Here is a 25,333-nt window from a genome sequence, read left to right on the forward strand (position 1 = left end):
TATTATCTACGGATTTTTACTCACGGATCTGAATTTGTAGGTAAATTCATCATTACCTACGAACAACATTACCTACGGACATTACCCACAGATTCTGAATCCGTAGGTAAATTCAGCATTACCTACCAACTATTACCCACGGATCTTATTACCTACCAACTTTTACCTATGGATATCTATTACCTACCAATTATTACCACAAATTTCTATTACCTACGAACTATCACCTACGGATCTCTATTACCTATCAACTATTATCATAATAATTATATACATAATATTAAATATATTAATATCATATGAAGAATTATAAAATCATAATCAATATTCATAAATAATAATAACCATAACTAATTTTTGAATATTATTAATATTATAAAATTAATATAATTACTATTATATTAATAATATTAATAATATTAATAATATTAATAATATTAATAATATTAATAATATTAATAATATTAATAATATTAATAACATTTAATAATATAAATAACATTTAATAATAATAATATAATAATATTTAATAATTATAATAATATTTAATAATTATAAGAATATTTAATAATATATAAGAATATTAATAATATTTAACAATATTATAATATTAATAATATTTAATAATATTAAATATATGAAGAATGTTATTAATTTTTATTTTATTAGTTATATTAATATTGATAATCATAATCATAAATATAATAATAATCATAATATGACAACAAAACTTGACTGGTGTAATGGTTATAATAATTGTCAATAATAATTGATAATAAAAAAAATATTCAAATAATAATTAAAATTTTACAATTAAAGTATATTAACATTACTTACGGATTAGAGTATGTGGGTATTACTTACGATTTTGTCTGATATCTACAATCCGTAGATAAATGCGATTTTTCTTGTGTGTTTCGTTTTTATGACATTGTGCTTAAATTTTATAACATTTTTATTAAGAGAATGTTAATAGAAATAAAATTAAAAATAAATAATAACAAATAAAGTTATTTCAATTTTCACTTATTCTCTCTTTTACCTATCCAAATAATCTCATTTTTTAACTTGTTTATTTTCATTTCTTTCATTTTTAAAGTTCTTAATATGAAGGATTAACATTAACAGTTGATCATGAAATATTAAATTGGATACATTAAGAGTTGACTAATTTATCTTTCTAAGATCATGTTAATTCCTATTCTCTCTAGTTCATAGACATCGATATTCTTTATCTTATCGTAATTTCCGTCTTTCCTATAGTTTAATAAAGTACACTTATCTTATTATCTTTTTTTAAAACATTATATTAACTAAAACTTAAATAAAAAGTTTAAAAATGAAAAATTAAAGTTTAAAAATATAAACATATTTTTAAAAAAATACAAAACTGAATTGTTAAATTGTTATATTTTAAAAGCATCATACACATTGTCGTTAAATTATAAATGATCTTATCAAAATGTAAAATGTTATATATTATCATATAAAACTAAATTGATATTATAAAATGTATAATTAAATCTACATATTTTTAATAGAAGCATAAATATAAATAAATTAAGTACTATGATTTTTTTTTATTAATAGCATAAAAATATCTCTTATAAAATAAAAGTGTGATTTTTTTTTATCTAACAAGGATTTTCCCAGTTTATCAGCTTCGATGTTTTCAATATTCTGATTTTGTAAAAGGTAACAATCGAACCCTAATTCGTCACAACATATGAATATTATTTAAGAAAAGTTTAAGAGATATTAAATTCAATGATAAAATATTCAAGTTTTAATGAAAAAGGTTTTTATTTTTATATTTTAAAAGTTTTAGTTTAGTTTTCGTACGTAATGCTAATGTGTCATTCTGTTAGAAATATAAAGAGATGTTTATTTTAAAAGTAGAAGAGGTGTGAATGTGATTGCAGAAAAGGTAAGTGGAATATAGAAGATAGTTGTACATATAAATGGTTTTTAAACATGCATACAAAAAAAATGAAGAGCATAAGTCAAATAATTATTGTCCGTGGATTTCGGTTGTTTGCATAAGGGCTGTTTGTCTCTAGGAGTGGTACTGTTGTTGTCGACGGCACAACACCACCCCATTTAGATCCATGTATTGTTGCATGAGAGGGTGGAAGGAAAGAGAAAGGGGAGTGAATTTCGGTTCTTCCCAAAGATGAAGAGAAAGTTGAGTTGAGGAGAGCGAGTGCCACGTCATTCATAGTAAGTTACTTAGGTGCCCTTGCTTTTGTGCTGAACAGTGCCCCTGCATGCATGCCACATGAAAGCATCAGATTCCTGACTTGGCTTAGGAATCGTTTGACCGTGTGAAAGAGTGTGAAAGGTGAGTGAATGCAGTGGATGAGGTAGGTGGGTGTGGAATGAAGCTGACTATATAAAACGAAGCATGAAGGTGCTTCCTCCATTCACAGAAAAGCAAAGAAAGCGAAGCCATTAGAGTGTGTAGTGTAGTGTGGTTGGAGAGATTCGTAAGCCGTCATAGTTTGTGGTAGGGGCTTGAGTTACGTATAGCTTGTTCATCTCACGTCATGGGTTCATCTCTGTGGTTCATCTGTGGGTTCCTCTGAGGTCAGACCATGTCTTTGAAGGATGCATAATCGATTATGGTTGAATTAGAACTGGTAACATAATCGATTATGGTGAAGATAATCGATTAAGTAAAGCTAGTAATCGATTATCTGTAAAAATTTCAACCCATAATCGATTATGTGAAGTGTGAAAAAAGGGTGATAATCGATTATGCTTGTTTTTTGCCTACTAACATAATCGATTATCCATGGATAATTGATTATCCTATGTATATAACTGAAGGGATAATCGATTATGTTCTAAATTTTGTGAAATTTGTTTCTTAATTTGTTTTATGTGATTTTCAGGCACTCGTGATAGTGTGTTCTTCATCCTATCAGTGATCCTATGCGGTTTTTGCTTATCTTCAGGTTTTTAAATTTTTTATGTAAGTTTTTTATTTATTTATGTTTTATATTTTTGTTTGGATGATTATGGTTTTGTAATATAATTTGTTTAGAATTTATTTTAGTTAATTATGTTAAGGAGTTAGTAAATTAATGTTGGTTGTAATATAATTTGTTTAGACTTTAGTTTAGTTAATTATGTTAAGGAGTTAGTAAATTAATTCCTTTATTTGATTTATTGTTTTAATTTTTGTATATAGTTATAATTTTATAAGATTTAAGAAAAATATTTATTTGTATGAAATGAATGATTTACGGAATGAATTTTTTTTTTTGTAAAGTTTAGGTTTTTGATTATAGTAAACATAAATTATTAATGTTATAATTAAATCAAATAAAAAAATGTTGTATGAATAAATTAAGTACTATGATTTTTTTTATTAATAGCATAAAAATATCTCTTATAAAATAAAAGTGTGATTTTTTTTTATCTAACAAGAATTTTCCCAGTTTATCAGCTTCGATGTTTTCAATATTGTGATTTTGTAAAAGGTAACAATCGAACCCTGATTCGTCACAACATATGAATATTATTTAAGAAAAGTTTAAGAGATATTAAATTCAATGATAAAATATTCAAGTTTTAATGAAAAAGGTTTTTATTTTTATATTTTAAAAGTTTTATTTTTAGTTTTCGTACGTAATGCTAATGTGTCATTCTGTTAGAAATATAAAGAGATGTTTATTTTAAAAGTAGAAGAGGTGTGAATGTGATTGCAGAAAAGGTAAGTGGAACATAGAGGATAGTTGTACATATAAATGGTTTTTAAACATGCATTAAAAAAAAAAGAGCATAAGTCAAATAATTATTGTCCGTGGATTTCGGTTGTTTGCATAAAGGAGGATAGTGATGAGATGGATGGTTGTGCAAACCAAGAGAACCATGAGCTGCCAGATTCATATGAGTAAATGCTGTGCTTAATTGCAAGGTCAGCCATGCAATTTAATGCTTCCACACTCCCGATGCCCACCTACGTCTGTTCAATTTTTATATAAGGTGGAAAGCTAATATACACTACTCAGAACACATCTTGTGAATGCAAAAATATATGGTTCAGGTTCACATGGAGACGAAGAAGCTCAGAGTAATAGTCCAGGTTCAAGTGGTGTTGCTGATTATGACGATGGTGGCTTCACCTATCATGAGTTGTCCACCCACAGATGGGAAGAGTTGCAAAGACTGCCTCGTAAACCAGATGAAAAACGTCTGTCCATCCTGCACGCCAATCCTACACTGCATGGCTCGCTGCTTGTGGGATGGCAGTTCAAGGCCCAATTGCATCAACAAATGCAACATCAACGACGCTTATCCAGCACTCTCAGACTGCAAGAGATGCATGTCCAAGTGCAAGTGCAGCTGTTCAACCTAGCACACCTCCCCCACCCAAATTATCACACTATCTATCATCTAAGTTACTCGTTTTGGTTCCTTAACTGTGTTTTTTAATGTGTAAGTTAGTCTAATAATCCATGTATCTAGCACTTGTTCTGAATTTGTCGTCATCAGTTCACTCTGGTAGGTTAAAACTCATCTGCTTCAATTATCTAATTTAAAAAAAAGTTTAGCCAAGACAGGGTCTTGATTCTCATGAGAGCTCACTAGGATAACAAACTTTACTGTTCTTCTAGAATTATTATTATCTGTTTACAAGATCCTCACGATCGTGGAATTCAAACCAGTAAAGTTAGTTCATTGTAGTTACTTGGTAGGAATTCAACTGATTTAGTGCATGTTTTGAGATAAGTTCCAAACACATCAAATCTAATTTTACCTAAAAAGACACATTTGGATTCCATCTACCAACATTCTTTAGTTACCCCCATCACAAAGATTCCCAGAGACACGTTTAACTATCTTAGTTCGTTATTTTAATGCAAAAAGAGTTCAAGTAAATCGAGTCCAAACTCACTGGAATCAAGACATTTACAACCCAAAGAGTGCATGTAAAGATACTTAGGTCTCAAATCAGCAATAGAATTTGATTTCTCACGAGATATGAAACAGATTCTTACCATTTACACCAAGCAATTTACTTGGCATTGTCTTAATTCCTTCAGACCATGTTAATTTCATGCTCTGTATTTCCTATATTCTATATCCAAAAGTACCAAGTTTTTAAGGTAGGTATTGGGTAATATTATGCTTTAAAACAAGAGATTATGTTATATTATACAATTTTACAACACATATATAACACACAGAGAGTGCGTATGTGTACATACATAACTAAAAGGGGTGAATCAAGGTTCACGGAGAAACCTTTGTAGGCAGCGAAAGCCGAGATTTTGAGCGCAAAACCGTTCCATTTCATCACCGCCTCTTTCGCGACAAATACTTTCTTCCATGTCGGCCAAGACTTCGTCCCAATTCTTCATGGACCACCAACTGGACTCATCAATCTGGCTCTCCGATACAGAGTCCAGTATCTCCTGGAGGCCCACGATCCGACGGGTGACTTTCCTCCGCGCATCCCTGACCGTCGGATCAATTCCGGGCACGGAGTCCAGCTTTAGCAGCAGGGCCATGAGCGCCTCGTTCATTTTGAGCTTCTCCAGGTGGTTGGCGCGCACGGCGTCCACCGTGTCCTGTCGCTGGATCAGGCGCTGCATCCGGTCGGCTTCGGAGTCGACCGCGGCTATTTTCCGGTATAGGGCTCGGATGCGGTGGGCGCGGTAGGCGGATTGGATGGTGGCTGCGGCGGCGGAGGGGGAGGGGGATGGTTGAGGACTGGAATTGGCGGGTGGTGGTGGAGTGTGGTCATAGCGGTAGGTGTAGGTGAGTGTGGTTGAAGCTGAGTAGGAGGAGAAGGAATTTGATTTGGAAGAGGGTTTCATGGGAAAAGGGAGGATTTCACAGTGGCGCATTCAACACAGTGAGTAAGAAAAGGAATGGAAAATAAGGAAAAATTAAATCAAGTTTAATGGTGTTGGCGCCTACCTTTTCTTGATGCATGACCCCACTTGCTTTTCTCCTTCCTTCACCTCTTTCTTCACGTTCACCATTCAAATCTTCAAATCATTATTTTCTGACTAAATAAATAAAATAAGATTCACTCAAAAGCTACACTTAAATTTTATAATAAAGAATTTTAATTTAATTTTTTCATATTTGAAACAATTATGTTGAATTTTGTTATATAATGAAACTATAGACAAAGGTTAACAAAAATAATTTGTTCGAAATCACTTAATATTATTTTGGTACGGTAAGAACAATATTTTTCTTTTGATATAATTATTTTTTATATCATGTTGTAGAGGTGATAAGTATCTGCAATGTTTAAGTAGACATTAATAAAATTAGGAATGAATTTTTAAAAACAAGCAAATTATGTAATAATGTTTTTTAAAGATGTAAGGATAGTGTTAGGAATTGAAATATGAATTTTGAGTTGAAAGTAGTATTAGAATATTTTAGATGAGTGTTTTTAATGGCTTATTGGTGATGAATGTCTTCTGCTCTTATCAATTATAAACAATTATGAATTTATTAGTTATTTTGAGTAATTTTATGAGATGTTGTGTTATTTTGACCATAAAAATTGCGGATTGTGTGGAGGAACCTATGGTGTGTAGTGTGGGAGCATGATATGATTTTAGAATGGATTGGTCCGGTGTGAATACTATTCTCGAATTGCTTGTGAAGGTTCAATTCACACCGTAGTTGCTAGCAGTGAGATGAATCTCCGATGTTGTTAGCATTTGTCGCCTACCTTGTCAATAAAAATTCTAACAATATTTATATTTATTTCGCTTTAGTGTTTCTCCTTTTCCATTCTGTTTTAATTAGAATAAAATTAATGACAAAATTTAAGGTATATAATAAAGAACCAAAAATATTTACATTTTGATGTTTTTACTTTTTAATACATTAAGACTTTTAATACTCAATGCGTCTAAAGGCAGAATCATTATAACATAATAATTAACTAAATTAACACTTTAACCTTTTTATTAATGTATTACAACTTAACTGGCCTTATAAAGCAACTATCACTGATGTACATATCCTTCAAATCTATTCGCATGTAGATTTCTTATCTGCATCATACTCTTAAAAGAACTAGCGAAAACTTAAAAAACAATTAATTATAATTTTAAGAAAAAAGGAAACACTAGTTATTTCATTTTTTCAATCGTCGCATTTTTTATTTTGTATTTCTAATTAACTGGAGTTTTCAAAATGCAAAAAATATTAATTATTATTTTATCATTTGTACCCTTCCTCCTCACTTAATCTACAATTTAAAAAATGAAAAGAAAAAAAAATCTCGTAAATACTTTTATTAAATTAAAAAATTATTACATGTCTTAATTTATCTAACAAACCTTGAACAACAGTTATTGCTCATCATTACCCATTCTCATTGTTATTTTTAGTGAATGTGTGGAAATGAGGTGCTAAGTTGGTACGCATATAAAAAAAAATCAGGCAAACATACTTTCATTATGTGGCGCTTACATTACAAACATAAAGGAAAATAAGTACGGTGGAAAGTACCAGTGTTGCTGATTGTACAACACCTTCCACAACTGGAAAACACTGGAATGAACAACAGTGCCCTCAGGGAGCTGCGGGAACAATCTTGCCAGAGCAGGTACCAAACCCAATAGTGTAATCTCTTCCCTGCAGAGAAACAATTTTAGATCTTCGCATAAATATTCAAGTTTACGCTATCTTACTATAACAAAAATGATTTTTTTCCACCTCTACACTCCAATAAATATTAATATTTTAATTATTTACAATTTTTTTAAATATCACCTTTACTATATAAAGGCTTAAAATAAAAATGATCGAGAACTGCTTCATGAATATAAAACTTTCAATGTGATAATCATAAAAGTGACTAACATGTCTCAGCTATACATAAAATAAGTACGGCACCCCATTTTAAACAATCTCAGCAGTCTAATTTAGAAATATTGCTCAAAATATTCAATGGCTTCAAAATATTGCTCAGCCTGGATCGACCGCCAAATACCAATACTTGCTCTCCACCTAACTCTGGAATCATCAAGATTTGACGACGATACCCACAACTAACATACCAGTTCATAAAAATCTGGTGTGTAAGGAAAATCTTCCCTAACTACAGCACTGCAGAACTTCTTCAAGGGACTGCACCCCCCAATGCCTAAAGGTCCCAATCTTCCCACAAATAAGATTATCTATTTCTGAATCTACCCTCAAATTTATATGCAATCTGCCTTGATCCTTCTCAATCTCCACCAAAAAAACTAACAGATATCAACAACTAACTAAATAACACTCACTAGTATTAACAACTAACAAATATTAACTAACAGAAACTAATAAAACCAACATAGTCCTAGGTTTGAAATTCATTTAATTTGAATCTTTTTTTGCTGAAAGCAAAGGTATTTTCCACAGCCAGAAGTCATGAGACTAGTTCCCCACACGCAGAGATCACTAAAAAGCCTTTCACCACCTCAGCAAAGTCTTCTCCATACATGCTCAAAGAATTTAAACTATCTTCCAACTGTATTAAACCTTGTTCTTATCTAATTTGAACAGTTAAGGAATTGAAAACTAAGAAATTTTGTCATGAAAATTTGAAAAGATAATAGCACATTCGCAAAACAGAGGTGTTATAAATCATGATTAATTTTAACCTTGCAATATCCAGTTAAGATGACTTCATCTCCATCTTCAAGAAATTTCCGGTCTAACCCATTTACAGACACTGCATTTTGTCCATTCCATGTTAACTCTAGCAAACATCCTCGTGACTCTGGCTCCTACAGTGAAAAGCACGTATTTCAACTGGATTAGTTGATCAGTTGAAAAGGAACAATTCCCTCAAAGAGAAAGAAAAAAACTGGAACATAAAAGTAAGACTGTGTAAAGTATAGAATCTTACAGGACCACTAACTGTCCCAGTTCCTAGGAGATCGCCTGGCCTGAGGTTGCAACCATTGATTGTATGGTGAGCAAGTTGCTGGGTCAATGTCCAATATCTACAAAGAGATACATAAGTGAATATATGTATTGTGTATAACTGAATTATCAATATTAGTTGAAGAGAAATTCCTCACAAGTGCTTTAGATTACTTCGTGTCACCACACCTGAATCTTCATGTCCAGCAGGTTTTATTTGAGCCTTGAAGCAAAAAACAATTGTATGATTAGTGCAATAATCCAAAAAAATCAACTGAGTATTGTTAGGATTCAACTGCACAATATGGGATTTGAGTCCCACATTGCAAGTATGGATTCTAGTCTGGGGTTGATAAGGTTTTTGACTCTCTAACTACAACTGCTAGCTTTTTTGCTAGTTTGTGGAATGGTTCTTCCAAAGTTCTTATCATATATCGTCTTGGAAAAAGAATCATAAAGAAAGAAAAAAAATCCCTACTTCAACTACAGTAGAACAGAAGGACCATGAAGAACTACAATTAATCAGAGAACAAGAGGAAGTAATACTAAGTACATGCATGCAGATAGTAACGGTGCTTTGAAATACCTCTAGGGAAATATCATAGCTTTTGGACACTTTCTCCGTCAAATATGGAAGTGGAGGAGGATCCTGGATTTAGTAAATAGCATGCCACGGTTAATTTGAACAGCAGACATGAACAACCAAGTTATAAAGTTCCTACAGCGTCAATCATAAAAGAAAGAAACTCGTTACCTGTTTTGGGGCTTGGGAAGCAAAAGGTTCTAATGCTTCCAAGGTCACAATCCAAGGAGATATTGTTGTACCTGTATAATTTTAGATAGGACCATAAAAAAAAGTTAACTCAAAAATAACAACTAAAAGGTGATAGTTACTATCTAGAGCAAATGGTAAATGGAATCATCCGCATTGAATATACTGTACAGACAGGTCCAATTGCCTAGCTTTTTTCAAATAGAACTTAAAGGATATTAAGTAACTATTTGTAACATCTTACCAAAACTCTTTCCAAGAAAAGGACCGAGAGGAATATATTCCCATGCCTGAATATCTCGAGCTGCCAAATATAATCCATTAAAGCATCAATTAGTAGGCAGGGCATGGTAACATAAAAAAAATATTGAATTGGAAAACTACCACTCCAGTCGTTCATTATAACAAGTCCAAAGATGTGATCTTCAGCATTGTTAATATCCACTGGTTTTCCCAATTCATTTCCAGGTCCAACAATAGTAGCCTGCAAAAAATAAAAATTTTAATCTAAAATGAAACAAATGAAAAACAATGCAGTATCATGGTAATTCATTTAGAAAAACTACATACAAAGAAAATGACACTATGTTCTCATCTTGAGTTTTATAGTTTTAAAATAGAACTTTAAATATGCATTTTAGTCAGTAAATAGCCACAGAAAATGTGTAAACAACAAGCTAACCATTTCCAACTCAAAGTCTAGCTTTAATGAAGGGCCAAAGTAGGGTGTAGAGCCACCAGATGGATGAGCCTGACCTCTGGAAAGCACAAAGCAGCATGACATAGTCAGATAGAATGCAGAGCAATTAAATACATAATGGACAAAAGGAGCTAGAGCCTGGTGCTCTCATAAAATATTTATGATTTAATGAATACACCACACATGAAGATTGACAATAGAAACCATATCCCTTCCACAGTTGACTATATATGCCAGAGCCATAGGCATGTATTAGAAAGGTTCCTATGTTAAGCACTCAAACATTGATGCCATATTTCTTCTTATGTTCGCAACCATAAGACTTGAAAAAACGAAAAGATTCAAAAAGCTGCTTAAGCAAGCACACAAACTCATGATCAGAAAAATTTGCAGTTAGTGCCAAAACTTATCACCTTGGTCGAATAATATCTGTTCCAGAAATAACAACAGAAGATGCCCGTCCATGGTACGCAATAGGCAGGCGATACCTGTGAAACATGCTTAACCTTTTATTTACCGGGAAAAAATTACTCAAGTTCATTTGTAAAGCCTTCTAAATCAACACACCAATTATCTAGAACAGGAGTCTGAGGTCCACGAAATATGAGCCCACAATTTTTAGTGTGATGCAGAGATGTAAAGAAATCAGTATAGTCCCCAACAACAACAGGGAGAAGCAACTCCGCGCTACTCTGAAAATCCAGAAACTACAAGCATTAAAGAAGTGACAAACTCAAACACAACCATTTTTAAAAAATCAGGAACGCGAATGAAAAATACCAAAGGCACAAGTGCCTTCTGCCTCAATTCCGTGTCGTCCCTCAAGGTGGGCTCCGTTGCTGCATTAAAAACAACCCAATTCGCATAAGAACCAACCTTTGCAGCTCGTACAAACTTTGGCATGCATGTGCACCTTAATAAGCAGTGCAGTGTGAAAAAAATAGCAAAGAACAGTGAACAATTAGGCCTTGTTTGTTTACAGATTTTAACAATGTTTTCTATAATTTGTGTGTCCCTTCAGAACATTTGAAAGTGTTCGTATCATGAACACATTTATGTTTTCCAAAAAAAATCTCCTTCGAGCACTTGAATAGAAACCACTTGAGCTAGAGAATGAGAATATCTCATGCCTAGCTTTTATTTAAAAAGTTAGAATGAGAAAATATCTCCTATTACTCTGTTTTTCAGCTTTTAAGTTTTTAAAATCCTTGATTTGGAAACAGTTTTCAAGAATGAGCAAGAAGTGTCAAACAAGCCCTCAAACAATTAGCCAGAAACAAGTGAGGTTGCATATACCTGATAAAAGCTTTTGAAGAGTGGCACGAGCTTCCTTCCATGCCGGCCTTCCAAGGGATACAAACTTATTTAGATTAGGCTGTCACACAAATGATCAGTTAGACGAAAGGTTCTCATTTACCAAACAATTCTTGAAAACCATACCCACGACACGATATCGTAAAACCTTATATTAAAATAAATAAATACAATGTTGAATGATGTGTCACAAAAAGATGTAAGAGAGAGAGAGAGTAAAAACGTTCATCCAAATATTAAGGTACATTTTTTCCGTCCTTTCAGATTCACCAGGAAAACGAAAAGATTGTGACAAGTCCATAAACTACGAAATCTTAGGCTAAAATTAAGCTACACTTTTCCTTCTTTTTGAAAATAAAAGTTTGAAGTTACCAAGATTGGTTATTGCATGTTTAGATAGCAGTCAGAGCAACTCCAAAGCAATTGTACTACTGAAACAACATTTTTTTCTTTCTCATCTCGTGTTGTTGGAGATCCCAACTTGTATACGTCATCACTGCATGTTTGGATTAAAGTTCAGACTCTTTTTTCCTTCTTTTTTAATTCAGTATACTATAATTCATTAAACTGCAAGAAAATTCAGAGAAAAGCACTTTCTAAACTTTAATCCAAACATGGCATTAGTCGGTGGAAGAAGTGAAAGGCAGATTGAAAGTTAAGAAAGTTACCTGGAGGAAGCAATCGGAGTTTCGGAGGAGAGGACCGTCGAAGAGGCCGGCGGAAGCAATTTCAGAGAGATCGAGGACGTAGTCGCCGATGGCGACGCCGGGGCGAGGAGACGAAGAGGGTTGGGGCTTGAAGACTCCGTAAGGAAGGTTATGTATTGGGAAGTGAGAATCTGGATGAACCTCAACGAAAGATTTTAGCAAAGCCATTGTACAGAAATGGTGACGATGCCACTGCTTCAGCTTATGTCAATATTTCAACACCTTGAAAGAGACTCAACCGTGAACAAGAGCGTGTTCTGTTTTATAGATAGAGAGACAGAGATGCCACAATAATAGTTACTAATTTACAGGGAACACCTCTTCCATTGTAATCTTATTTTATTATTTTTATTATGCCCGTCTAAAAATACTAATAATAATATTTTTAATTCTTTAACTACTGCTTGAAATAATTTTTTTGTGTAATTTGTTTTAAAGATTTAATTGTTTGGTTTATTACTTAGCTTTTTGACCTAATGGAATTGTTTATTGGAGGATGATTTGGGGTGGTAGTTGGAAAGGAAGGGGTTAGATAGGTGCATAATCCCCCAACTACCTCCAAGTCCAAGCATACGCACGTTGCTTACATTAAATATATTTTTAATTTCTATTAAACAGGTGTTTTAATCATGGTTAGGAAATTTATTTATTTTTAGTTTTAAATCTTTTAAATTAAAAGTTATTGTGATTTTATGTTGATATTATACCCACATAGTCACGGGCATTAAATTCGTTTAACAAATAAACTTTGTCATGATCAAGTTAAAGTGTTTATTTTTATTATCAGATTTTGTAGTTTGGAATTAAGATTTGTGTTAAAATAGATATTTTTATTAAAGACAATAAATTTTAACAAGTTTGTTTATTAGTATGGAGATCTCAAAAAAGTTTATTAATGATGTAACATTGAGAAGGATGTAACGAATTTTGTATCTACTTGCTTTGACTTGTTAGAAGTTGAATGTGAAACATTGACTTACAAGTGTGTTGCATCAACTATATATTATGATACAAAATTGAGATAACATTTTCATGAAGTTTGTTACTTACTTGTTAGGCACACTAAGAATGTGCACTTCTTACTCATGCACTTGAGAGTTTACATAAAAAAAATTAACATAAATTTATATAAGTGAAATTATTAGGTTATTAGGTTATATGAAATTTTAAACAATATTGTATCTGGTAGAAATCCCAAATTACTTTCAAATATTGATAGTAGTTGCATAGACATTGAGAACTAGCTTAAGATCTAATTTAATCTACCATCCACATATGATAATAATCTAATAATTAAATGTTTTGTTAGGAACTTATGTTTGAATCATTTGTACCATTAATACGAGATCTTACCTTTAATAAAGTTTAATTACAATAATTACTAAATAAATATTAATATCATAACATATTAAAGTTTAATTACAAAATTACTAAATAGATATACACCACATTAAAATTCAATTACAATAATTACTAAATCAATATTAATATGACACCTTATAAAACTTTCAATAGTAAAAAATGTAAAACACCTTTATCTTAAATATAAAAATCGAGAAAATCTCTTATTTTGACTAGAGTTAGTAGAAGAAACCAGAAGATTAAGTTAATAATGAGAAAGCATACTTATCCGTACGTTTAACTTTTTTTTTTCACTTATACAATAGTGAATTTGGGCTTGGGTTTGCAAACTTTAGTTTTTTTTTTGGTAGTTTCTTTCTGCACCCATACATTTTTCTTCCTCCACCCAACAATGTTCTGCAAAGATAAAATTGTTCCTATACAAAAAGGTACATTTATTTGTTTGTATTCTATTATGAAATCCGGTAAATTTTTGGACTGGCGCTCCCAGTAAAATTTGGATTGACGCGTCCAGTAATCTTTTGGATTGGTGCTTTCGATAGTACATGAATGACAGTGTTAATCCAAAATAAAAAAGTGTAGATCATCCATATTTAAAAAAACCATTTTGAATCCGCTATGCATTCCGGATTCAGAAATTCATAATTGAAAAAAAATATTATGGATCCACCAATTCGTAATAGAAAATTAGACTTCTGGATTCAGCTATTCGAAAATCAACAATTTATACAAACTTTGCTTCTGGAACACCCCCTCATTCAGAAAACAATATGATTCACTTTCAAATTGATGAATCCATAGCACACTTCCAAATCCCGATTTTAAATAAAAGGTGAAGGTCAGTTTCGGGATTTAAAAATTTGTGGGGTTGCAGGAAGAAAAATGTAGGGTCTGCCTTTTTTTTATAGGCAATTACTTACAAAAATTTCCTTAAATAAATAAAAAGCCAAATCTTCTTTCACCATATCAATTCTTACCCGTGCACCCATTTTATCACACAAATGATGAAAAACTATTTTTGGAATAATGAAAATAACCTTAAATGAAAAGAGAGTGTTGATAAAAAAATATTTCAAGAATTACTTTTCTGAAATATATTTATGGATTTTGATTTCTATAACATATTTCTGAATTTTAGAATTTATTTTCTAAAATGTATTTTCAAATTTTGTGTTTTAGATTTTTTTTTTCAAAATGTATTTTTGCATTTTAATTTTTTTTGGAATAAATTTTTTTGTATTTTGGATTTTCTTTTTCAAAATAAGATTTTAAATTTTAAATTGTAATTTTGGAAAATTTGAAAAATGTTAGGGTGCATGTTCAAAATTGATATGGTAAGAAGTTGTGAAATAAAAAAAGGGTACAACTTTTTCAATTTTTTTTCTTTGTATTTGTTGGATTTGTATGTAGAGGCCCAACTCTGCTGTTTTTTTTTAAAATGATATGTATTTCTTAACATTTAAAAAAAAAGAAAAATCAGGTGTCATGTGGAAAAATTTGCTCATTTTTTACTCTTACATATATATACAGACACACGTAAATTACTGCTTAAAAGGGTAAAAGAAAGAAAAACAGAAACAGAATGGAACATTCGTTTTATGCTGCGTGCGTGTGCGCTGCGTTGGAATTCTGCCATTTGAAGCTGAGACAGAAATTTTGGACAGCAATCTGAAGTATAGAACCCTAGGATTCAGTAAAAAAGGAACCCTAGGATTTGTGAGTTTCTTGGAATCAGTGAACGTTTTCTTTAGAGTTTGTTGTTGAGACGAGGAGAAATGTCGGCGGACCTGCAATTGAAATCGAGTTGTAGCGGATGCGGATCAACGACGGATCTCTACGGAAGCAATTGCAAGCACATGACTCTGTGCTTGAGCTGCGGCAAAACCATGGCGGAGAACCGCGCCAAATGCGTCGATTGTGGTGTCACCCTTACTCGCCTGATTCGAGTTCGATTTGTTCTCCCTTACTTTTGCTGTTATTGAATTCGCGTATTCTGACTTTAATTTATTCGGTGTAATTGATCATGATGTGGTGAAATCTTTCACTGGTTTGTCTGTGATAGGAATATAATGTTCGTGCAAGTTCTACCAATGACAAGAACTACTTTATTGGAAGGTTCATGACCGGTTTACCAGATTTTTCGAAGAAGAAAAGTGCTGAGAACAAGTGGGCTCTGCAGAAGGAAGGACTGCTCGGTCGCCAAATTACTGATACTTTGCGGGTATTGAAGTCTGCCATTGCTTCGTAGTTATAACTTCCCTGCATGGTATTTAAAGCACCTCATTTCTCAAAATAAATGGTCACTGAAAAATTAGAAACTCTTCAGTTTCGAATGCAAGCAAATCTCAACCAGTTGACGGCATGAGATTATCTCTAAAATGTCTTCAATCAATTGAGGTTTTATTTCCAATTACTCTCTTTTATTCCTGATATATGAAGTTTCAAAAGAGGGTATTCTGGAAAATGTTATTTTTAAATAAAAAATTTACGATTATAGGTTACTTAATAATTTTCTTAATTAGTGTGAATCAATTATTTTTGTTTATATTGAGAAGGGTTCTACGAATCTATATCTATATCTATATTAGTCAAAAAGTAAGGAAGTGAATAATTACTTGGGAATTGTAATAGATCACGTTTTTTCTAAATGAAAACTTTCTTGTTGCATTACATAGGAGAAGTACAAGAACAAGCCTTGGCTCTTGGAGGACGAAACAGGTCAGTCCCAGTACCAGGGTCATCTAGAAGGTTCACAATCGGCTACATATTACCTGCTAATGAAGGAAAGGAAGGAATTTGTTGCCATTCCTGCTGGTTCTTGGTACGCTTATTGTGTTAAGGATTGTGTTTGACTGCGAGAAGAATGCTCTTATGAAATTTGTTGTTTGTCTTTTTAGGTACAACTTTAACAAGGTTGCTCAATATAAGCAATTGACATTGGAGGAAGCTGAAGAGAAGATGAAGAATAGAAAGAAAACTGCAGATGGATATCAGAGATGGATGATGAAAGCAGCAAATAATGGCCCAGCTGCATTTGGTGATCATGGAAAATTTGATGAGAAGGAAAGCAACACAGGTGGAGGGAGAAGCCGTAAAAAAACCGGTGAGGAGGAAGAAGGTCATGTTTCTGATAAGGGAGAGGAGGATGAAGACGACAAATCTGAAAGGAAGAATAGACTTGGGCTTTATAAAAGACCTGCTGATGATGATGAAGAAGGTCCAAGGGGAGGGGATCATGATCTAGAGGATGACGATGTTGAGAAGGGTCAGTATCTGTGCATTCTTCATTCATTATGTTTACTGATGAAAATGGTGGCAAAGATTGTCATTTATTTCTGATTAGTTTTATGAAGTGATGGCCTATCTTGTATGCAATTGCATTCCATAATTAATCAGAATAAACATATTGCATATGCAACAGCTGACGGGGGATATGCATCATTAAATGCTGGAGATGAGAGGAAACTGTTGTCTCTGTTAAAACTGGTTCAGTTTTATTGGAGTTCTTAAAGTGTTCGTCTTTTCCAGTATCTAACTTGATTGCTTCATTGTTGTTACTTGTATATCTGCTTACTTGATGGAGGATATTGCTTAGAGAGTAAAAAGCATATCCGAATTCTTCCATGAATCAAATATAGGCTTCATATAAATCAGGTTTTTAAGTATTTATTTTGGCCTTGGATATAATCGGGATTACAGAATTCATATAGCTTTTCAATACCCGTTGCCATAAGTTTGTTGTACGTGCATGATTTATTAAGAGTTTTGAATCCTAAAATATATTACAGGGCAGGTGCATCTTCAATGCATCTAATAGAGTTTATTTATGTTCTAGCATTATGACTTTTCTAATAGTCTATTAGAAAATGCTGTCAGAAAAAAAGATTATGAAAATTAGCTCATGAGAACATCTTGTTTGAAAGTTGACAAACTTGAGACTCTGTGAAACCAGTAAGACATGCAAGACTTCTCTGTCTCCGGTCAATAAAGTGTCATTTTCCATGTTGCAGAATCTGTGCAACTTTTCCCATATAATATTTCTAAGATGATCAGTCAAGCATGCACAGTAAACTGTAAATATGAACTCACGAATTATATGTTTGTTCATGAATTATTCCCAATTTTTTATCTTAAAACCAATTATTGAATTGATGGCAGAACTTCTGGGGACCCGTGAGTTGTTTTCTACGGTGAGTGACAGTGGATTGATGTTACTGCATGATTAATTAGTTTAACAATTGAGTTGATTGATCTATTTACTTGAATATTGTCCCAATCATTGCAAGTGATTACAATCTTAAATTGGTATGAACTGAAAGTTGAAAGCATGAGTAGATGGTTTTTATGTTACATAAGCATAGATTAACCAGTTTGTTTTTTGTTGAAACTCACAGGACACTTCAACAAATACACATGCTTATTCTTGCTTTTGACTCGTACATCTTTTACAGGTGATGACTGGGAGCATGAGGAGATTTTCACTGATGACGATGAAGCTGTTGGAAATGATCCCGAGGAAAGGGAGGATTTGGCTCCTGAGGTTCCTGCTCCTCCTGAAATCAAACAGGTTAGTTTCAACTCCTTAAATATTTCATAGTTGATGTATTGGGTATGGATTTATTTATGGAGATCAAAATTATCGAAACAACAGACATTATTAACTGCTCCTTTCCTTTTCTCTTGTCACTTCCTATATGTTATATTTTCAATATATTTAATTAATCTTTGTTATGAGTAGAAGATAGCTCAAAATCAGTAGTGGATTTCTTGGTTACATAAAGATAAGTTTTTAAGAGAAAAATTTCTGGAGTAATCACTGAGTGACCTGTTTTGTGATTCCAGGATTAGAACTTTAATACTTGATTAAACTGCAATTATTAATGGAGTTACTTTGCTCATTGCTCATTTCCATGAGTACCTTGGTTTCCTTTTCACGTGGAAGTATGCTATGCTTTCAGCCATTTTCTGGTATTGACATTTTGGTTACAGGGATGCTTGATGTATTATATTATGTTCTACATATGGTATAAATTGGAGTTGATAAAGACATTTTCATGTTTGGTTTGTGTTATTGTGCCATTCCTAAATCATTGCTATAATTACAATTGCAGGATGAGGAGGAGGAGGATGAAGATAATGAAGAAGGGGGAGGTCTGAGCAAATCTGGGAAAGAGCTGAAGAAGCTGCTTGGGAAAGCTAGTGGTCTGAATGAATCTGATGCAGAGGATGAAGATGACGACGATGACGATGTATGAGTTTTGTTCTTTTTTCTTTTCAGTTTTGCCATTTTCTTTAACTTTTTTATAGTAGTTCTACAATTGCTAATTGTTCCATGTCCACTAATACGATGAAAAGAATGAACTTAACTTGGTACAAACTGCAATGCCTTTTGTGGTGAAGCTACGGAATTTTTACATCTTTTACTTCTCTAAAATGGGAAGTAGGTGATTTATTTTTTATTTTATTAAAAATCTCTCATCAACTAGAAATACTGTCACATTGTGGTTTATTACTGAGTGCAAATCTTACTTTAGAAGTTGGTTTTGTGAGATTAAGTTAGAATAGCTCATTTTATAATGTTAGAAATATATGGTAATATTATCTTTAGAATATTTTAGAGTATATTAAATGAACTCTTAAAGCATTTATTCTTCTTTTTGTATTTTATGATTTCTTTTCTTGTTTAGTTATACTATTTATCGTTATGGGGATATCTAATTAGAATCATATTTATTTGAATACGATCTTTTGGCATATCATATCATGTATATAGGATTAAATCTCCTAGAATTATTTGTATTTATTGCAATCAACCTATATAAAATGGAGTCTGTTGTGTAGTCCATACATAGTTTTCAGTATCTTTTGCGTCTATTTCTCTCTCATTCAATGTACTTCATTGGAATCCTGGAAAACCTAGCATTAACGAGTCACTTTTCTTTGCCTAGATGGATGATGAGGTTGGCAATCCTCCTGTGATTGCTACGAAGACTAAGGATGCCCCTAAGGAAGAACCTGTTGACAACAGCCCTTCAAAGCCAACAGCAACAGGACCTGCTCGTGGAACACCATCTTCAAAGTCTTCAAAGGGAAAGAGAAAATCAAATGAAGAAGTAAAACCAACTAATACTGCAACACCAAAGAAGGTGAAGCAGGAAAATGTAAGTCACTGATTTTCGCAAGATTGCTTGATGATTACAATTATTGCTTTACTTTTTCACAAAAGTGTTGGCTGCTGGGATAACTTCTATAAATTCAGCACCGAACAATTACTGTGGTGTTGGACTTATTTTAGAGATCCATTTTATTGCAAAGCTGATACTGCTTAGTTGGAAACTTTTCTTTAGAAGAGTTGGAGAGAAGGTGCTCTTAATTTATCCTTGAAGCAATTTTTCAATGGCGGATGCAAACACCATATGGCTTTTGTGTATTGGTTGAGATTTTAGAAGAATCTTTTATCAAATAAATTTTGTGCCGTGACAAAAGAACTTATTTTTAAATGCTAATCCAACAGGTTTTCCTATAACTACCATTGAAATTATTTGTTGTTTTATTAAATTAGGAACCAAAGTCGTCTGCCAAAGATGTAAATGGATCTGCATCTAAAAGTAATGCACCTCCCAAAGGTACACCTCCATCATCATCATCAAAACCTGGGTCTTCCGCAACAGCTTCTGGACCTGTGAGTGAGGAAGAAATTAGGGCTGTTTTAAGGCAGAAGACTCCAGTGACCACTCAGGATCTTGTAGCTAAATTTAAGGCAAGACTAAGATCTTCGGAGGTAAGTGATAAATTTTCTCTATCCTCGACTGAAGTGGACGTGTTTGCTTTATTGTTATTATAATCAAATTGTGTATGCCATGTCCACAGTATGTTTTAAAATTAAAGGGTATTTTTCACTGTTCCATACTCGCCGAAGGCACAGGCAAATTCTTAATAAATATTTACAAATTGGCTCCAGGACTTTGGAAATTATGTAATGCATCTAATTTTTGTGGAACTGCTGCCATTTTAATAATCTTCATAACGATTTGCGACTCTTGTGTTAATATAGCAACTAATAATCTTATATTACCTTGTTCTTTTGGATAGAGATTGGATGCATGAACTATGTATCGTGTGAGGATAAGAATGCTTATCTGATTCTAATTTGTACCTTTTTGTATACTTTATTTAGTTAAAATTTTTGTGTGATTCATTTGGATTGATGGCTAAACTGGTCTAACGGTGACATAATAGCATCATTGGTTGAATTTTTAAATCTTTGGTTGAAACCGCATCCTGTGCTTCTTTGCTACATGCAGGATAAGCAAGCATTTGCTGAGATCCTGAAGAGAATCTCTAAAATACAGAAGACTGCAAATGGATCCAGTTATGTTATCCTGAGAGACAAGTGACATGTAGACCCCAATGATTGGTTCGGAAAAAATGCAGCATAAAAAAAAAGATGATATCCATGTATATTTTTCACATTTTGGGCACCGTCGTCGAGATTATATTATTAACTTAATGCCAATCGAGTGTAAGAGACTGTTTTGTTTTTTAAACCATGAAAATGGGGTTTCATCGGGTTACAAATGTGAGTATATGGTATGGAGCTTACCCCGGTGCATTGAATAAACAGGATCTACCTCTTATTAACATTATAGAAAGAAACATATTGTATGAGTATGAGTTATAAATATGATGTACTTTTATAAGTGTTTTCCGTGTATGTGCAAATTATTTTATATAAACCATCAATTTTATCATTAAAAAACCATCAATTTAGTTTTTATTGTATTATCCTTTTTTTCTAAAAAGTCTTTTAAACAATAAAATTATATAAATTTCTTAAGCATTAGAAATTACTGAGTATAGTCTCGAAAGTATTGAAAAATCTTTTAAACTAATCTCACAACATTAGTCAATTGCATGGATTAAACTGATGAATATCAATACTTTAAACTTCATTGTATATTTTCATTATTTGAGAGAGTAAATTTGATGATTGATTAACATTCGTGAATTGTAAAATGCACCGAACAATTTCATCAATATTGACATTTAAAAATGGCATTTGAAGAAAATTCAATATAACAAATTCATAAAAGAAGATTCAAAAACAAATATCTTTCTTAAACTAGAGTGCTGGACATATAGTCGCATTAAAAAAAAAGAACATAGCAGGGTCCCAACTCCCAAAACAGTATCTAAATACATAGATAGAGGCAATGGTCCTCACATATAGGGTAGTTAAAGATGTGAATAAGCAAGGCCAATGATGACGCAAAACATAAGAGTGAGGAGTAACACAGTGCTGTGACCAAAACGGGTTGCAGCAGAAGGAGTAGTGGGCGCGGCAGCCTCAAAATCAGATAGGGTGGAATACTTTTTGTTTGCGATGCCTTGGCCCTTTGGCAGAACCTCAATGTGTAGCTTCAGACCATTTTTGCAGTTCTGAGCTTCGCTGCTCACAAAGTACCTCATTCCTTCACTCTCAAGTGGGATAGCATGCAAACCCTCTGTGTACATTTTTATGGGATTTCTCACATCACACGCTTCGTATTCCTCTTTGCTTTCAACCTCAGCCACTAGTCCCTCAGCCACTGAGTATGTCAGCCCTGCTCGTATTAAATCCTCGCGTTATTCTTTATTCATATTCATATTAAAATAGAGAAACACGCCATAAAGTCAACAAATACAATGTCTCATCATACCTTAAAAAAATTGTTTTTTCAAAGGATGTTACAACACAAGTCTTGTTAGCATTTTTCTTCTCATATAGAGAAATACTGTATGAATAATAATACACTTATGTCTTTGAAGTCATCGTTTCATCCTTCATGCTACTATAACACTAATATAATTTTTTTAATACAACAAAGTATCGGCTCAAATTAAAAAAGTAAAAGTGCTACCTACTTTATATGTATATATAATAATAAAAGCAACAAATTGATCCACAAATTTTGTACCAACTATTCTCAAGACTCAACAGAAAGGTTTAAATGCTACCTAGTAGTCACACCGAATAATAATACATGCAATTTTAACTCAATTTCTATCTTTAAGTGCGTGCTTCAATTAATTTACCATCTCTTCAAGCAATGTTAGGTTTTATTTGTTCACAAAAGATATCCTAAAACAAAGTACCAAAAAGGAGCTAAGTCTATACTTTCACTTTTTAACGCTACCAGTATTAATAAGTGAGTGTATATATAAAAATAAACCTAAAAGATACACAATGTATGAACCGCGGGGCTCCTCCTCCGGTTAAATGAATGCACAGAACAGAAGGAAACACAATCTTTGAAAGCTGACCTGTAATACTCTCCTATTATTTTTCCTTATTTTCCGATAACATAAGTATCATCACAATCAATGCCAAGACCCAGATCTTGTAATAAAAAGTAAAAAATAAAATAAAAGCATCGTATATTTCATCATTCTTCCATTTCATCAGAACCAAGAAAGTGGTGAGACGAATGATGAAACTCAGTGGGAAGGGTAGACATGATATAAAGGAAAAGGAGATAAGAAAATAATGAATTTGCCTATTTGGTAAAGAAAAAGAAAAGGAAAATGGGAGACTTACAAATTTGATCTCCAACCCTGAAGAGCCTGCCAGAAGACCAGGAAACAAGGTCTGAGGTTGGATCCCAACCACGGTCTGCTCCGACCACATGTTGCTCCTGTCCTGCCACCCCTTTTCCACCCAGGCAAAGGACCACCAGTGCAACACTAAAAATGATCCCTTTACCCATTTTCACTTTTCAATATTCCTCGGACTCACACAAGGTAGTGGTGGGTGCGTGAAGAGAGTGATGGATTGGTGGTGACGAAAATAGAAGGTGGTTTGTGATTATAAATAATGTGTTTTGCAGGGCAAGGAATGACTTTCCAGGTAGCTTCCTTACTCTTCCAAACTCACAGGAAGCACAACAAGGACTGGTAGTTGTGGCTCTCCTCCCACACTCTCTGCAACCAATTGTCAATTGCTTAGTGTGTGTGTCTCTCTGCAGTATCTGTAAATGGAAAACTCTAGCTGTTTATGTACTCATTTGCCCTTCTTTTTATCTCTTCACCACATTAAAGTGAAAGCCCTCTTTCGTAAAAAAAATAAAGTGAAACACCTCCATAAATTTTCACCTTTCATGAACCATTTTTGCCCTTTTTATTTTCTGATAACAAAAATGTTAGTAATTCATACATTTATATGAATACGTTTTTTAAAAATACCCCTGCTTCTTTTCTATTTATAATACTTTAAAGTAAATTTAGAATGTTTTATCTTAATTAATTTTAGTCTAAAAAAGATAAGTTGATACTTGTGCCTAACCACCGTAAGTTCTGAAATATTAAAGAATCTAACTATATATATTCTTTAACCGAGTTTTCAAAGTATTTAATAATCATTATGAATAGATTAATGAGTTTTTATTGATGAGAGTGGTCATTATAGAGTAATGAATAATAATCATATTGTTAATTTAAATCTTTGTGTTTCTATGGACTTCTTGCAGAGTTTTTTTTTTTTTTTCAGAAGGTAAATCTCTCATCTTTGTTGAAGACTAATTGAAAAGCTTATTTATAAAAAAATATTCAATTCTCATTGAGATATTTTCGAATTCATTTCCGGTTAGAACAATATTATATATTTGTTGAAATTCTTTTCTCAACACTATAATTTCATACAAAATAAATTTAAAAAATATAACAACTTTAATTTTTTTTTAAATGGTACCTATTTTAAGTGAACTTAAAATAAAGTTCAAATTGAAATGTTAAGGACTAAAATGTCCAACTAATACAAACTCAAATTAATTTAAAATGTATTTTCCCCAACCCCACTGTATTGAAATTTAAGCTTTATGTACAATAAAAGTTCGTGATAAAATGAAACATTATGCAAGCAACAAGGCAACAACCATATCAAAAAATGACAAAGAAAAAGGGGAATATAGAATGGCACTTATGACCTATTGGATTCATTAGTGTACTCAAAGTGGAACGCTCTGGAAATTGGCAATTTGGGATAAAAACATGGTTTCAAATCTTAAGAAATAATTATCCTGAAGAGAACATGTAACACAACTAACTTTATTATTTGATGCATGTTTTTTTTATTTTTTAAATAAAATTATTTATAAACAGTTTCAATGGGCCAAATTTAAAAAAATAACTTGCAGCTGTTTGATTTAAGAAAATGTTAAGATGAAAAAAATTGGAGCCTATAATAAATTTTGAACACCAAATTATTATTAAAATTTAGTGAAAGTTGTTTTTTTAACAGTGATCTTATTATATGACTTCAAATTTTCAATGATTTGAGTTTCTTCAGAGCTTGGAGTCTTCTGGGACTTTCGAAAGGAGCGTGCGAAAACCATTTAAGAGGTATTTTTTTATGATTGATTTCATTTTATATGCAGTTTTTTTATTTTAATTTTTCAATGACTTTGGAGTTTGGAGAGTAACATTTGTGATGCAGTGATAATGTAGCAAAGGGGAAAGTTGAATGAGGAAGAATTGATGAAGAAAGAACAAGAAATGGTGACTGAAGAAGAAGAGACAAGGATACCAATTGCATAAGGTCTTCCATGG

The 25,333-nt window shown here is 32.5% G+C and overlaps 5 protein-coding genes across 6 annotated transcripts; 2 read left to right on the plus strand and 3 right to left on the minus strand.

Moving 5' to 3' along the window:
- Positions 1 to 3,854: 3,854 nt before the first annotated feature.
- On the plus strand, positions 3,855 to 4,584 carry LOC150027364 (uncharacterized). Its single transcript, XM_090303782.1, has one exon. The coding sequence runs from the start codon at positions 4,031 to 4,033 to the stop codon at positions 4,361 to 4,363; it is 333 nt and encodes a 110-aa protein (XP_090159908.1). The 5' UTR covers positions 3,855 to 4,030; the 3' UTR covers positions 4,364 to 4,584.
- Positions 4,585 to 4,947: 363 nt separating this feature from the next.
- BAG5 (BCL-2-associated athanogene 5) lies at positions 4,948 to 6,016 on the minus strand. Its single transcript, XM_068640201.2, has one exon. The coding sequence runs from the start codon at positions 5,856 to 5,858 to the stop codon at positions 5,235 to 5,237; it is 624 nt and encodes a 207-aa protein (XP_068496302.1). The 5' UTR covers positions 5,859 to 6,016; the 3' UTR covers positions 4,948 to 5,234.
- Positions 6,017 to 7,411: 1,395 nt separating this feature from the next.
- LOC137832171 (fumarylacetoacetase) lies at positions 7,412 to 12,697 on the minus strand. Of its 2 annotated transcripts, none has more exons than XM_068640200.2 (14): positions 12,350 to 12,697; positions 11,664 to 11,742; positions 11,148 to 11,206; positions 10,935 to 11,059; positions 10,781 to 10,855; positions 10,350 to 10,425; positions 10,052 to 10,151; positions 9,912 to 9,971; positions 9,650 to 9,720; positions 9,482 to 9,544; positions 9,054 to 9,118; positions 8,879 to 8,975; positions 8,631 to 8,756; positions 7,412 to 7,620 (listed from the first exon to the last, which is right to left on the minus strand). In XM_068640200.2, exons 1-14 carry the CDS (start codon positions 12,554 to 12,556, stop codon positions 7,558 to 7,560), a joined length of 1,266 nt encoding a protein of 421 aa, XP_068496301.2. In that variant the 5' UTR covers positions 12,557 to 12,697; the 3' UTR covers positions 7,412 to 7,557. The 2 variants fall into 2 exon arrangements, with proteins under 2 accessions (XP_068496301.2, XP_090159909.1); XM_090303783.1 differs by having other exon boundaries at positions 11,664 to 12,177; positions 12,350 to 12,624.
- Positions 12,698 to 15,228: 2,531 nt separating this feature from the next.
- On the plus strand, positions 15,229 to 21,450 carry LOC137832173 (transcription initiation factor IIF subunit alpha). The gene is made up of 9 exons (XM_068640202.2): positions 15,229 to 15,696; positions 15,813 to 15,971; positions 16,426 to 16,571; positions 16,648 to 17,015; positions 18,202 to 18,317; positions 18,862 to 18,999; positions 19,699 to 19,911; positions 20,313 to 20,531; positions 21,055 to 21,450. Exons 1-9 carry the CDS (start codon positions 15,526 to 15,528, stop codon positions 21,145 to 21,147), a joined length of 1,623 nt encoding a protein of 540 aa, XP_068496303.2. The 5' UTR covers positions 15,229 to 15,525; the 3' UTR covers positions 21,148 to 21,450.
- Positions 21,451 to 21,847: 397 nt separating this feature from the next.
- Positions 21,848 to 23,779, minus strand: LOC137832174 (umecyanin). Its single transcript, XM_068640203.2, has 2 exons — positions 23,328 to 23,779; positions 21,848 to 22,353 (listed from the first exon to the last, which is right to left on the minus strand). The coding sequence occupies exons 1-2, from the start codon at positions 23,494 to 23,496 to the stop codon at positions 21,986 to 21,988; spliced, it is 537 nt and encodes a 178-aa protein (XP_068496304.1). The 5' UTR covers positions 23,497 to 23,779; the 3' UTR covers positions 21,848 to 21,985.
- Between the last annotated feature and the right edge of the window lie 1,554 nt (positions 23,780 to 25,333).

This window comes from Phaseolus vulgaris, chromosome 6, assembly GCF_051622355.1.
Source record: "Phaseolus vulgaris cultivar YP4 chromosome 6, ASM5162235v1, whole genome shotgun sequence".
Lineage (NCBI taxonomy): Eukaryota > Viridiplantae > Streptophyta > Magnoliopsida > Fabales > Fabaceae > Phaseolus > Phaseolus vulgaris.